Raw genomic sequence first — 15,527 nt, 5'->3', positions numbered from 1 at the left:
CTGGTCAGTCTCCTGGTTTGGGACTGAGTGGGAGAACCCAGGGCTCTGGGTCTCCTTAAGATGGACTTTGCTTTAACTTCCTGCTTTCTGTGCTAACAAGATTCTGCTCTATGTTGTTTCAGACGACTAATAAACCCTTCTGTTTTACACCGTCGGGAGTGCATGGCCCCTTAGGGGGGCATGCAAGGTTTCCCCAGGTGTTCAATTCAGGTGGACTCGCTGCAGGCAGCTTATGGCGTGAAACAGGGATGCTGAACGCTCAGAGGTCAGACCCAGGAGGAGCTGAAGCCCAGGCGGTTTGTCCTAGTGAGCGTGCGCCCCGAGGGGTGGTCACACTACAAGAGGGTCCTGTCTGATGGCTAGTCTACACTACTGCGCTGCTCTAGTGAGTCTGGTGAAAACGCACTATGCTGACTGGAGAGCCCTCTCCCATCAGCATAATTACTCCACCTCAGCAAGAGACGGAAGCTATGACAGCAGGAGAGTGTCCCCCACTGACTTAGGGCTGGTGTGGACAGCTCAGGTGATGCGTTGATCAGGGGGGTGGCTTTTTCACATCTGTGACTGACATAAATTATATCGACTTAAGAGGTAGTGTAGACAAGCCCTGAACTTCATCCAATGGTTCCAGAGCACCAAGCCTGTGTACCCATGAATTACTCTGTGTGTGTGTGTGGGGTGGGGGGGGCGAGGAGAGTCATCCCCAATGCATCAAACCAGCACCATATGCCAGGCTAGGCCTCTGAAGAGGGCAGCTCCCTTACCCGACCATGATACTAACTAGGACTGTATATTAATCACAATTAACTCATGTGATTAAATAAAATCACAATTAAAAAATTAATCACGATTACTCACAGTTTTAATCATTGCACTGTTACACAACAGTATACCAACTGAAGTATAAAATATTTTTGGATGTTTTCTACATTTTCAAATATATTGATTTCAATTATGACACAGAATACAAAAGATACAGTGCTGACTCTTGTTTTTATTACAAATATTTGCACTGTAAAAATGATAAATAGTATTTTTCAATTCACCTCATACAAGTAGTGTGGTACAATCTCTTTATTTGTGAAAATGCAACTTACAAATGTAGATGTGTTACATAACTGCACTCAAAAACAAAACAAAACTTTAGAGCCCACAAGTCCACTGAGTCCTACTTCTTGTTCAGCCAATCGCTAAGAAAAACAAGTTTGTTTACATTTATGGGAGATACTGCTGCTCATTTCTCATTTACAATGTCACCTGAAACTCAGAACAGGAGTTTGTATGGCACATTTGTAGCCAGCACCGCAAGGTATTTACATGCCAGATATGCTAAACATTCATATGCCCCTTCATGCTTCAGCCACATTTCAGAGGTCATGCTTCCATGCTGACGACACTTGTTAAAAAAACAACACATTAAATAATTTGAGACTGAATTCTTTGGGGGAGAATTGTAGGTTTCCTTCTCTGTTTTACCCACATTTTGCCATATATTTCACGTTCTAGCAGTCTCAGATGATGACCCAACACATGTTGTTCATTTTAAGGACAATTTTTAACTGCAGATTTGACAAAATGCAAAGAATGTACAAATGTGAGATTTCTAAAGATAGCTACAGCACTCAACCCAAGATTTAAGAATCTGAAGTGCCTTTGAAAATCTGAGAGGGATGAGGTGTGGAGCATGTTTTCAGAAGTCTTAAAAGAACAATACTCCAATGTGTAAACTACAGAACCCAAACCACCAAAAAAGAAATTCAACCTTCTGCTGGTGGCATCTGACTCAGATTATGAAAGTAACATGCGTTGGGCCACACTGCTTTAGATCGTTATTGAGCAGAACTTGTCGTCAGCATGGACACATGTCCTCTGGAATGGTGCTTGAAGGGACATATGAATCTTTAGCGCAGGGGTCAGAACCTTTCAGAAGTGGTGTGCCGAGTCTTCATTTATTCACTCTAATTTAAGGTTTTGCGTGCCAGTAATACATTTTAATGTTTTTAGAAGGTCTCTTTCTATAAGTCTATAATATAGAACTAAACTATTGTTGTATGTAAAGTAAATGATGTTTTTAAAATGTTTAAGAAGCTTCATTTAAAATTAAATTAAAATGCAGAGCCTCCCAGACCAGTGGCCAAGACCCAGGCCGTGTGAGTGCCACTGAAAATCAGCTCACGTGCCACCTTCGGCACACGTACCATAGGTTGCCTATCCCTGCTTTAGCGCATCTGGCACTTAAGTATCTTGCGACGCTGGCTACAACAGTGCCATGTGAACGCCTGTTCTCATTCCAGGTGAGATTGTAAACAAGAAGTGGGCAGCATTATCTCCTGCAAATGTAAACAAACTTGTTTATCTTAGCAATTGGCTGAACAAGTAGTAAGACTGACTGTACGTGTAGGCTCTAAAGTTTTACATTGTTTTAGGAGGCAATTTTTTTGGTCCATAATTCTACATTTGTAAGTTCAACTTTCATGATAAAGAGATTGCATTATATTATTTATATTACATGAACTGAAAAATACTATTTTTTTACAGTACAAACACTTGTAATAAAAAATAAATATAAGTGAGCACTGTACACTTTGTATTCTTTGTTGTAATTGAAATCAATGTATTTGAAAATGTAGAAAACATCCACATATATTTAAATAAATAGTATTCTCTTACTGTTTAATCGTGTGATTAACCTGTTTAATTGTTTGACAGCCCTAGAACTAACAGGATATTAACCTTGGTAAGGCAACTGGTAATAAAGTAAATTATGAAATGTGGCATGGATAGGGCCTTAATAAGAAGTCACTTTACTGGGATGATCCCCAGGAAACTGATTTAGGCCCTGTCTGCACCAGACATGACTGTAGTTTTGTAACCAGTTTGTACCCAACACAGCAAATCTGCTAGTTGGATCGTCCATTTCTCCAGACCGCTGACATGCTGCAGCTGGGGGACATAGTCCACTAGGGTCAGTGTGGGAACCTACACACACAGTGGAGGACTGTAAAATGACAACTTCCTGGAGGCCTTCATGCCTTGAACATTACTGATAAGAACGCTGTGGCTTAGCCAGATTGCATATGCTAAATAAATAAAGTGAACCCCACACAGCTGAGTTACACCCCCACTCCAGCCTTCCCAGCTCACAAAGGTTGGGGCATGGTGTTGCATGTCTGCACCCAATATGCTGCCTAGAAGAGTTTGTCTCAGTACACCCAGTCACCCACCCAGGAACTACATATCACCCAAGCAGTCTCACACCCACCTTGCAAAACCTAGGTATGGTTTCTTGCTGTGATATTGACCCACATCATTGTTTATTGCCTCTAAAGTTTGTGTGGTTTTGAACTGCAAGAAGACCACAAATTCTTTCATTCTGGGACCCAAAATCAGGTGCAGTGAACCACTGCTCTAATACACAGATGCATATATCCACCAAACTTAATGCCTAGAGGGGAAAGTTACTTCCCTAGAAGCCACTCCCTCCTTTTAATCAAGTTTAAGATACTTTAATACTTTCAAAGATCTAAGCTGTCTCTCACTGTATCTTTGCAGGAACCATGAATAGAATCAGAATTGTAGGACTGGAAGGGACCTCCAGAGGTCATCTAGTCCAGACCCCTGCATGAATGTTACAAGCCAGCAAAGAAATACTTACCATAGTTGTCTTCTAAATCCATTTTAATGATGCTGAAAGAACGCTGACTTAAGTTTCGCTGGAGGACCCTTTGAGCCAGTCTCTGAGTGTCACTCTCCTCCTTAAAATATTTACCCTATAGACCAAAAATGAAGAGATTCACAGATTGCTAAGGCCAGAAGAGACAATTATGATCATCTAAGAGGTTTCAACCTGTGATCCACAGACCCATGGGGGTCCACAGACTATATCTAGGATTTCCAAAGGGGTCCTGCACCTCCATTCGAAATTTTTTAAGAGTCCACAAATGAAAAAAAGTTGAAAACTACTGATTTAGGCTGACCTGCATAACACAAGGCATAGGACTGCCCTGACTTAATTCCCATTTGACCTAGTGCAGATCCTTTAGAAAGACATCCAATCTTGATTTCAAAAGTTTGATGGAGAGTCTACCACAACAGCTGGTAATTTTTCCAATGGTTAATTACCCTCATTGTTAAAAATAAGCCTTATTTCCACTCTAAATTTTTCTAGCTTCAACTTGCAAGCACTGGAAATAACTTGAAAGTTATTTCAATTTATTCATCACAGCTACTAAGGGTCAATGATCAACTGCATGACAGCAGCCAGTAGACTTTATATCTATGCTATGTATGCTTAGGACACAAGCTTATAAGGTGGCCCACGTATAACGTAGGGCACCTGGAACCTCATATTCTTCTGCCACACACAGAAAGGTTTCCTCCAAGATGCTAAAATCCAAAGATTTATCTGAAACATCCTTCTTGCCCAATAAATTTAAAAGGGTTAAAAGAACCAGTTCCCAAGAAAAGTTAAGCCATGTATTTTGAGAGCTCAATTATCTCTTATACACAATTTAGTGCTCCATCCTGAGCCACTCCACCTGCCTGACAGGTCAACACTTTTACACCTAGGCTTTGGCTACACTTACACTTCAAAGCGCTGCCACGGCTGAACTAGAAATGAGCTCCGTTTCACATGTGTGGGTGGTGATCAGGGACAGTCTCAATTTTTGGGTCTTTTTCTTATATAGGCTCCTATTACCCCTCACCCCCGTCCCGATTTTTCACACTTGCTGTCTGGTCACTCTAGGGTGTGCACATGTGTGGGTCCCAGCTGCTCCCTGCCCCCCCCTCATTAAAGCAGGTGTGCAGGGTTACTGCCCTGGGAACTGCAGGGCACCAGTGGATGTGGGGCTGGCTGCAGATAGGGGCGTGGGGCAGGGCTAGCTGGAGGCAGGGAGTGACACGGGCTGGCTGTGGGCAGGTGATGCAGACGGGCGGGCTGCGGGTGGCTGTGGGCAGGGGGTGGCTGTGGGTGGCTGTGGGCAGGGGGCGGCTGCGGGCGGCTGTGGGCAGGGGGCGGCTGCGGGCGGCTGTGGGCAGGGGGTGGCTGTGGGCAGAGGGTGACTGTGGGCAGAGGCTGGCTGGGGGCAGGAGCGGGCAGAGGGTGGCTGTGGGCAGAGGCTGGCTGGGGGCAGGGCTGGGGGCAGAGGTGGGGCAGGGGCTGGCTGGGGGCAGGGGTGGCTGGGGGCAGGGGTGGGGCAGAGAAGGGGGGAGGGGCTGGCTGTGGGCAGGGGGTGGCTGCGGGCAGGGGGGTGGCTGGGGGCAGCTGGGGGCAGGGGGGTGGCTGGGGGCAGCTGGGGGCAGGGAAGGCGGGGGAGGGGCGGGGGGCTGGCTGGGGGCGGCTGGGGGGAGGGGGTGCAGGGGGGTGGCTGTGGCAGGGAAGGCGGGGGAGGGGCGCAGACACTCACAGGGGGGGGGGCTGGGAGCAGCAGGAGGCAGCCGGGGACTCACCAGGCAGCAGCAGGAGCCCCAGGGCCAGAGGCCCAAAGAGCAGGAGCAGCAACAGGGCCAGGAGGCAGCTCACATGGCTCTCGCAGCGCAGCGCAGCGCCCCCCGGCGGCCGGGTGGAGGAATTACAGGCTTCCCAGGCAGAGCCCATCAAAGCTTCCCTCGCAGGGAAGCTAGTTAACAAGCGGTTCTAAAACCGCTTCTAAATTTAACAACGGGTTCGCGCGAACCGGTGCGAACCGGCTCCAGCTCACCCCTGCTGATGACCCATTCCAGCTGGGGATGTACTCCAGAGACTTGATTTGAACCTGCAGTTTATTCCATCACTGCTACAATCCTGAACTAAGAACTTTGCCATTAACCAATTCTAGCTCTCATCTCTACCTTTTTCCCTTTATGAATAAACCTTTAGATTTTAGGTTCTAAAGGATTGGCAACAGCGTGATTTGTGGGTAAGATCTGATGTGTACATTGACCTGGGTCTGGGGCTTGATTCTTTGGAATCAAGAGAACCTTTTTCTTTTATTGGGGCGTTGGTTTTCATAACCATTCATCCCCAGGACGAGTGGCACTGGTGGGGATACTGGGAGACTGGAGTGTCTAAGGAAATTGCTTGTGTGACTTGTGATTAGCCAGTGGGGTGAAACCGAAGTCCTTTTTGTCTGGCTGGTTTGATTTGCCTTAGAGGTGGAAAAACCCCAGCCTTGGGCTGTGACTGCCCTGTTTGAGCAATTGGTCCTGAATTGGCTCTCTCAGTTGGGTCCCGCCAGAACTGCATCGTCACAGATCCTTCTATGGAACGAAGCCTCAAAATCGCACGTAGTATTACAGATGATTTGAGACCGTACTAAGAAATGTTTGAGGAGCTCAAGAGACAAGAGCTACACTTGCCAATCACCATGTTTTTAAAGAAAAAATAACCAGCAGCAGCAGAGCCTACACAATCAACTTCTCGAGCTGAACCAGAGCCAACCACTTAGTCTACGGCTCGCTCTCCATCACTCAAGCCTGGTCCATCGTCTCCTGAATCGACATCAAGCCCTGATGACTCAATTATAGTGTTGTCAGGGGAAGAGGAAGACTAATCATTGGAGTTTGTACAGTACAAGACTAGCAAGACTATCCAGGATGACTGGTGACTGTTCAGGTTTACAGTACTGTACTGTTTTCATTTTTTATTCTTCTGTTATGTTATTAAAAATATAGTAAAATTGTGCATTTGTAGTCTCTTTTATACTGTACATTGGTGTATACAATACATAGTACTGTACAGGGTTGTATACACAAAACTGTACTTTATGGGTGATTTAAGGGATTTTCAAGGGTCATTTTGACTATAGGAGATTTTCGCTTTACATGCTGACTGCGGAACGTAACCCCAGCGTAAGATGTGACAGACCAGTACAGTCTTCATTGCAGCTCATATGGTAGCGTTTCCATGAGCCCCACCTCCTTTGGTGCACAGGATGGATGGGGCTGATAGAAAGGGCAGCTAGTCAGTGTTCCCTTTTATCTGCATTGGTCAGTGGGTGGCGCTTGTTGTATTCATTTAGATGGAAGATCAGGCCCAGAGAGTCAGAGGTGTTAACGAGACCCTGCAGCTGTCCAACGTTAAACACTCGGATACAAAGTCGGGAGACTGGTATACAGAGACCTCAAGCTGCTTAGTCCCATGGCAAACATCCCTTTAAAAATCTTGGTAACTTTCTACTGAAGATCCAGAAGAAGAAAGAAAAACAGTGACAGCATTGGAGGTGTAAAACACTAAGGAAGGCTTTTATCTTAACAACATTGTTGTTGTTGTTCCCTTTCCCTTGACCAGCAGAGCAGCTTTGCAAAGAAAACCCTCTGACAGTCTCTCAAATTAGTGGGTCTCAGCTTGTGGTCAGCGGACCCTTGGGGGTCTGCAGACTATGGCAAACGGGTCCAAAAAATAAGGCAACTTACAGCGCTGCAGCTGGACGGTACAGCTACTCCTCTGCAGCGCATGTGGCAAAGCTGCTCTATGCCAATGGGAGAGCTCTCCGGTCGGCGTGAAAAAGCCACTCCAGTGAGCGGCAGGAGCTATGTCAGTGGGAGAAGCTCTCCTGCCAATGATGCACTTATGCCAGCGTAACATATGTCACTCGGGGAAGGGGCATGAGCAACAGACATTTTGACGACATAAGTGGTAATGCAGGCATGGCCCATCCCTTTAGTAGTGTGTCAGAAGAGACACCTTTAAATTGGGGCATGAAGGAGACAGGGAAGAGGACAGATACCCAAACATATTCTTCAAATTGATTTTGAACGCAGTAGACACTGGCAACACTACAGTGCTTCTAGATTCTGAAATGCAAACATGAAATCCTCGTCACCAGCTCTTACTCCAGATTACCAAGGCACTGTGCAAGTTGTGGGCTGTGCTTATTAGTATTTTAAAATTAGGAGTGTAACTTTTAAATAAAGACACATTTCCTATAAATGAGAGAAAGTTATCACGTGACTAATCCAAATAATTTTGCTTTATACATCAGTAGGTGAGAGTTTGAGAATACAGCATGTTTGAAAGAGCGATGGCTTCCGCTGGTTTGCATTTCTTCTTGTAACTCATGAGAACACAGTCCAGACTATAAACAGAAAAATAAGGATTGGAAAAGCGACAGTCCTCTACTCTGCCATCAAAGAGGCATAAAACAATCGTGCAACTTAAAGACTTGAGCTATGGAACACTCAAAGTATTCAACAAAAGGAAATTCTAAATCATTTCCTGTGTTTGTTTTACCATAGTTTCATTCTTGCACAGGACTGGCTTTTAGAATTCATGTACTAGGTATTTCTCACCTATGGTCACAACTCTGTTTGTAGCATCACAGTTAGCTGCTGTAGATTGTGTTGACCCCTCTATGACCCCACTGCTGCTGCTTCTGGCCGCCCTGCCGCAGTCTCTGGGTGTCTCGAGCCGCTTCGCCCAACCCCGGCTGTGGTGCTAGTGGGCAGTTGCCCTGCGGCACCTGCAGGCGGCGCCGTGTGCCCCACAGAGTGGCCCCCAGCCCGAGTGTCCCCTGCTCGGACCCTGCCCGGCCCACCCACAAGGTGTGGGACCTGCTCCCTTGTGGCGCGAACCGCAGCAGCCGCAGGGCACCCCTGCGCACAATGTGCTGCTGCTGCCATGGCTGGCTCTAGGATTTTGCCACCCCAAACAAAACAAAAAAAAGATGGCTGGAATGCCGCCCCTGAAAATGTGCTGCCCCAAGCACGTGCTTGGTTTGCTGGTGCCTAGAGCCGTCCCTGTCTCTTATGCAATCCCTATCTTGTTGTTGTGTAGGTACAGAAGAAGGTAATGGCAACACTGAAGGGCATGGGGGGGGTCTTGGTAGCTGCCCTTTGTTTAGTTAGGCAGGATGGAACATGTGATTCAAGGCACGAACGGTGTTCCATAGTGATCCCATTGTGTTAAAAATGGTCTAGATTGTGAAGAGACTCATAGGTATTTGTGTTCCATTTTTATCAATACTTAATCGAGAATCCCTTCAAGAATCCCCCTGGAGTGCTGCGCTCCTGTTCGATTGAAAACTCACTTTGCTTTTAGATCCGCTAATCCCAAAAGAATAGTACAATTCTACTCAGGGCCACTGCTCAACTGAACACACAGAACTTAAAAAGAGAGAGTGTGTGTGAAAACAGGAATAAATGTATCATCAAAGAACAGCGATTCAAGCAGGGCCGGCTTTAGGAAGTGCGGGGCCCAATTCGAACATTTTCGGCGGGGCCCCGGCAGGGATGACTAAAAAAAAAAAAACCATGTAAAAAAAAGCCTTTCATTTCTTAGCAACCGGTTCCCTGTAAAAAGTTCTGCTTTAAGGGATGTGCCACAGTATGTATTTTTTGTACCAATAGGGTTACCATACGTCCGTATTTTTAAAAATTCCTCCTGGATGGCGATTTAAGAACCAAAAAGCTGGACATGTCTGGGAAAATACGGATGTACGTTAACCCTACCTAAAGTTCTTTTTTAAAAAGATGGGCCTGAACTAGAAATGAGCTCTGTTTCACATGTGTGGGTCCCTGCCACTCCCTGGGGGTGTGCTAGGGTGACCAGATGTCCAGATTTTATAGGGACAGTCCCGATTTGGGGGTCTTTTTCTTATATAGGATCCTACTACCCCCCACCCCTGTTCCAATTTTTCACACTTGCTGTCTGGTCACCCTAGGGTGTGCACATGTGTGGGTCCCAGCTGTTCCCTGCCCTCTCATTGAAGCAGGTGTGCAGGGTTACTGCCCTGGGAACTGCAGGGCACCAGTGGACATGGGGCTGGCTGGAGGCAGGGCAGGGACTGACTGGAGGTAGGGTCTGGCTGCAAGCAGGGCAAGGGGTGTGGGGCTGGCTGGAGACAGGGGGATGTGGGGTGGGCTGGCTGGCTTCAGGCAGGGCCGCAGGGGGGTGCAGCAAGGGTTGGCAGGCCTGGAGACAGAGGAGTGCGGGACTGGCTGGCTTCAGGCGGGCGTGCAGCAGGGGTTGTCTGGAGACAGGGCAGGGGGTGCGGGGCTGGTGCGGGCAGGGGCTGGGTGCAGACAGGGAGTGTGGGTACAGGGGGTACAGCCCACCCTGTACGGTAAATGCCGCCTCCTCCTCCCTCCCCCACCAGGGTAGCAGTAGCAGCCCGGGGCTTGGGGGCTATTTAAAGGGCCAGTGGCTCCCCTGCTTCCACCGCCCTAGCCCTTTAAATAGCCATGGGAGTCCTGGGGAAGCGGCAGGGCTCCGGGGGCTATTTAAAGGACCGGGGCAGCAGAGGCAGCTGGAGCCCCCTGCTATCCCAGGACTCTGGGGGTTATTTAAAGGGCCTGGGGCTCCCCTGCTTCTACCACCCTGGCCCTTTAAATAGCCACAGGAGCCCTGGGGAAGTGGCGGGGTTCCAGGGGCTATTTAAAGGGCCAGGGCAGTAGAAGCAAGGGGAGCCCTGGACTTTTTAAATAGCCCCCAGGGCTCCAGCAGTGGGGCTCTGGTGGCAATTTAAAGGGCCTGAGGCTCCAGTCCCTGCTGGGAGCCCCAGGCCCTTTAAATTGCCCCCTGGGGAAGCTGGGCCACCCCGGTACAGCGCACTGGCAGGGCTTGGGTGCAGGGCCCTCTTAGGCGCGGGTCCCGATTTGGGGGAATTGGTTGAATTGGCCTAAAGCCGGCCCTGGATTCAAGTGAGAGAGAGTGAGAATTTTGGAAACAGTTACATATTAAACAAAATCATAACATGCTTTCTAGACACTAAACATGACCAACAAGACGTTATCCTGTCTCCACAAGATCGCTTACCACATATTCTTTCACCAGTATTTTCAATCCTTTGGCTGAGAATCAGGGGCGTAGCCACAGATGGGCCTGGGTGGGTTGCGGCCGACTTACTTAGCAGCCAGGCCCATCCAAATCTGAGCAAAGATGTTGTGCTGCCACAACAGCCTGGGGCTTCACTCAGGCACCTGAAATCCAGGACGGAGCTATGCACCTGTCCTTCAGAAGGCTACTCTCCAGCAGCTCTGCCTTGCCATTTTCTGAGCTGCGGGACAGAGGGTTCCTGCTGCCCTGACCTCTTGGGGCAGACCGGCCACAGGAGCACATGCCAGCACGCAGCAGTAACACACAATGAAGCAATGAAGGACAGCACCACAAAGACGCATTAGTGCCCTAGCTGTTCTGCCATCCCACCCCGCTTCCACCTGGCCATACCATCAGGTCACTAACGCAAGGGGAGGATTGAAATTGGAAAGGAGGTGACGGGAACCACACCCCACGCACAGGGCTTGGGCCTTCCCCCACGCAGAATACAGCATGGGCTGTTTGTGCACCAGGAAATCACCCCCATGCGCAGTGAGGGGCGGATGCCGTGTCTCCCCCTCTGCTGGAGGGGGAATGGTCGGGCCTCCACCTGCAGCTGCTCTGAAGGGAAGTGTGTGCACAAGGCTTGTGTTGTGCAAACCTTGCCCCGTGTAAACACACTCAGAGTCAACCTATGATCCAGCTCTTGTAAAATGCAGCCAGTTAACACCACAGTGACCATGGGGGTAAAGCTGTGGCTTCCTTTTAAGGGTCTACTATTGCCCAAGATCTAAGTCAAGCTGAGGCAGTGTTTGCGTGATGTGCTAATTTCTGAGCTCCCTGATGCCTGCACAGTGTTTGTCATGGCTTCGCCACACATAATGTTGTTCTGTTATTGATCTTAATTTGTTCTGTGGCATTTAATAGTTTATGGTGTTACGTGTCACATCCATGAACACTCTTCCTATCACTGGTCCATCTGTAGTGGACCTATATGTGGATGCCTTGCCCTGATGTTAACAGCTGCAATGAACAAGCATTATTACAATTACCCCTGCTCCTACACAATGCTGCATTCTTAAAAGGCCGAAGTTTATGGAGCCAGGTGCAGATAGTGAGGGGTGCATAACAGCAGCACAGAGACAGGCAAATTCTCTGTGCTGACCATGCCCTTAGCTTCTTACAGAGTGGCCTCCTGTTTATGTACTAAAAATGGAGTAGGCCTCAATTGTGTGCCACTATATACTTTCCATCTTGTACAAGTCCCCAGTTTACACAATGGTATGGAACAGGGGCTTAGTGACATCAGACCCTGAATCAGGGAGAAAGTTCCCTAAATATGTAGCATTCTATTAGTTAATGTTGGTACCTGGTCAAAGGGGAGTTTTTTGCTTGCTTTATTATCCTCTTGTCTGTTTATTGTGCTGTTACTATGTCTTAATTAATGACAGTTAAGGACTATTTTGTTCTATGTCTGTACAGGTCCTAGCGCAATGGGATCCTGGTCTGTGACTGGGACTATGAGGCAGTGCTGCAATACAAATAATCACATGCTGATCTACAGAAATACTTTTTTACCGTAGCCATTCCCACTGGCTTAAGAGATTAGTCACTGAAAATGGAAGTATGTGAACTTGACATCTGCAGTTTAACTCAGTCCCTTCATCTCCTGCAGTGAGTGTGCTTTCTGCTCAATACACACTCAATGGTCCACATAATAGGGTTATGAAGATGGGTCTATGGGAGGGTTTGACTTCCTCTACCATGGGCTGCTATTGCAGGAAGGAGGTTTGCTTGGAAGAGATGAGGTCCATCTGACCAAGAAGGAGAAGAATATCTTCATGTGCTGACTCACCAACCTTATGAGAAGAGCTTAAAACTAAGTTCAGAGGGGGCGGGTGAAAAAAGCCACCAGGTAAAAAAAGGTGACCTTAATAGAGGACTAGATGTTTGGGGAAAAGCAGATGTGGAAAATTGTAGTAGAATTATAGGAGTAACAAAAGGGAAATCCATGGGGGGGTATCTGCTTAACATCTTAGATGTCTATACACAAATGGAAGGAGTAATAATAATGAGGAATAAACAGTAAAATCTGGGAGTTTTAGTACATAAGTCATAACAGCTTAACTGGCATCACAGTTACTTGATAGGCTAAATCTTAGGACTTGGTATAGAGGGCTATAGCTTGGTCAGGAAGGACAAGCAGGAAAAAAAAAAAGAGAGGACATATTGCATTGTACACTTGTTCTGAGGTCCAGAAGGAGGTGAGAAGCAGACCAGTTGAAAGTCTCTGAGTAAAGATAAAAGAAGGAAAAAACAGGGGTGATGTCCTGGTAAGGGTCTATTACAGACCACCCAATCAGGAAGAGGAGGGAGAAGAGGCATTTCTAGAACAAAAACCAGAAATATTCAAAACACAAATCCTGATGATAATAATGGGGGATTTTACCTACCTAGACAGCTGTTAAGAAAGAAATATGGCAAAAAACAAAATTATCCAGTAAGTTCCTGGAATGTACTGGGGACAATGCTTTGTTTCAGAAAATGGAGGAAGTAACCTGAAGGACAGCCATTTTAGACTTTATTTTGACCAACAGGGAGGAGCTGGTTGTGAAGGTGGAAGGTGATTTGGGTGAAAGTGATTATGAATGATAGATTTCATGATTCTAAGGAAAGGAAGGAGTGAGAATGACAGAGGAAGGACTACAAAAAGCTCACTTCAATATACTCAAAGAATTGGTAGGTAGCCACCCATAAGGAAAATATCTAAGGCATAAAGGAGTTCAGGAAAGCTGGCAATTTCTCATGGAGACAATATTAAAGGCACAACTGCCAATACAAAGGAAAGATAGGAAGAATAGTAAGTTTTTTAATGACCTGAAAATCAAAAAGAAATCCTACTCAATGTGGAAACATGGACGAATTACTAAGGAGGAGTACAAAAGAATAGCATATACATGTAAGGATAAAATCAGAAAGGGTAAGGCACAAAATCAGTTATACATAGCAAGGGACAAATGTAATTGGAATTCTTTTCCCATATGGTTTACTGCAAAGAGTGTCATCACTCTGAATGCTTTAAAGGCAACATAACTTCCAAAATCAAGAGTTGGCTCTACATATGGCCCTACATATGACACCACACTGTGTTAAACACAATAAAAATTAATGTAGTTGATTTGTCTGGCAGGACATGGAAATTAAGTATAAATTTCAATTCATTGTAAAAGAATATAAAAATCAATATTTGTAATACAGTTCAATAAGGTTTCATCAGGCTTTTTGATCAACCAAATTAAAAAGCAAAGGAAACCAACCAACCACACTCAAGGGTCACTGTGCATTCTCCAAGGCAGTTTCTTCTCTTTCTTTGTTTGGTGCTTTTATTTTATATAAATTCAACCAGGAGCAGATTTTCAGGTAAAACCAATACTGGAAAGTGTGGTAAACTGAGAGAGGGACCGAACCAAAATTCAAAATGATGTTGAGAGAATGAGAAATTCTACACTGGAGCAAATATAGCCACCTGTTGAACTGCTTACATGTATGGGCCCAGATATTGAAATGTATTTAGGTTCCTAAAAGCTACTGATTTCAGTGTGAGTTAGGAGCCTAAATACCTTTGAGACTCTTGTCCATGTAATTACAGTACATACCTGGTCAGCAGCAGATTGTGAGGTATGCTGCAGTCACACTGATGTCATAATAGTGCTTGCATAATCTGAATCTAATCCTGGCCATGACAGACTGAGAGGCCAGCTGCCTGACAGTACAGGAGCTCTTTAGAGAAAGGACTGTAGGAAGTGGTGAAAAAAGACTAAAACATGAATAATCTTGTGAGTGAACTGGAGGTAACAGAGAGAGGTAAGGGTCAGCATTGTATTTTCTAGATCCAGTCTATATTCACACACACATTCAGAAAGCCTAGGCATACAGATAGATAAGTTGTAATGTTCTCCATTTGTATGACCAGAACCTCAGCTGCTGTAAATCAGTGTTGCTCTGTTGTCTTCCTTGTAGCTGTGTTGATTTACACCAGTTGAGGACTTGGCCTACAGCCTTTGGACCTGGAAACTTTCCTGAGAATCTCAGTTTCTATTGAATGTTATGGGGGAGGTCTGACTAAGCAAAACTCTTAAAGCATGTGCTTAACTTTAGGTCTCTTTGTTGGCTTAGAGTTAAGCATGTGATTAGATGCTGAATCAGGGTGTAGGTGCCTTAATATGGATTTAGGAGCTTAAGTTTAGGCACCCGGTTTTGAAAATTTGGGCCATAAATAATTATTCTGTATGCTATCAAACCTCATCAATTGATAGTAAAGAGGGAAAGGAAGATTATTTTACATGGGGATCTACTTGAAAGGAGCAAATTTTCTTCATTATGATTCCCCTCAAACACACTGGGTCCTTCAGCACACAAACCTGATCATCAGGAGGAAGGAAGAGGATTTACATGATTCCCAGGTCTTCTTCTCCTCACAGTGTTTGGGCACCTGCAGAATCTTTACTGGATAGTGAATTAAAGAGGCCAGCACTAATTCTACTATTAATGGTAACCAGCCAAATCCTTTTATTGAATTTCAGGTGTTTATAATGAGGTTATTTCGCTCATGGCGCATATAGCTGACCAAGATAAGAACAGAATTGCCCTCAGGATTGCCTCTATAGCAAAGACCAAGCTGGTTAGTGTTGTGAGAGTTCTACTGGAGAAACTGCAACAGGATGAGGTAGAGCAATTTCATGAAATTAAATCTGCTTTCCATGTGTCCACACCAAATTCTGCCTGACTTCCT

General features: G+C 46.1%; 1 protein-coding gene across 7 annotated transcripts in view; it reads right to left on the bottom strand.

Moving 5' to 3' along the window:
* LOC120394871 (gametocyte-specific factor 1-like) overlaps positions 1–15,286 on the bottom strand; it is a 34,086-nt gene extending 18,800 nt beyond the window's left edge. For 4 of the 7 annotated variants that reach the window (XM_039519047.1, XM_039519048.1, XM_039519042.1 and 1 more), the window contains exons 1-2: positions 3,978–3,998; positions 3,656–3,770 (exon numbers count right to left, since the gene is read on the bottom strand). In XM_039519047.1, coding sequence (XP_039374981.1) covers positions 3,656–3,770; positions 3,978–3,995 — 133 coding nt within the window. In that variant the 5' untranslated portion in view covers positions 3,996–3,998. Of the gene's footprint in view, positions 1–3,655; positions 3,771–3,977; positions 3,999–5,451; positions 5,493–14,391; positions 14,518–15,156 lie in introns of those variants that run through there. The other 3 variants (XM_039519044.1, XM_039519045.1, XM_039519046.1) reach the window with 3 other exon arrangements.
* Between the last annotated feature and the right edge of the window lie 241 nt (positions 15,287–15,527).

This window comes from Mauremys reevesii, unplaced genomic scaffold, assembly GCF_016161935.1.
Source record: "Mauremys reevesii isolate NIE-2019 unplaced genomic scaffold, ASM1616193v1 Contig81, whole genome shotgun sequence".
Taxonomy (NCBI): Eukaryota; Metazoa; Chordata; order Testudines; family Geoemydidae; genus Mauremys; species Mauremys reevesii.
Note: the sequence above shows the minus strand (reverse complement) of the source record. Positions and strands in the feature narration are given on the sequence as shown.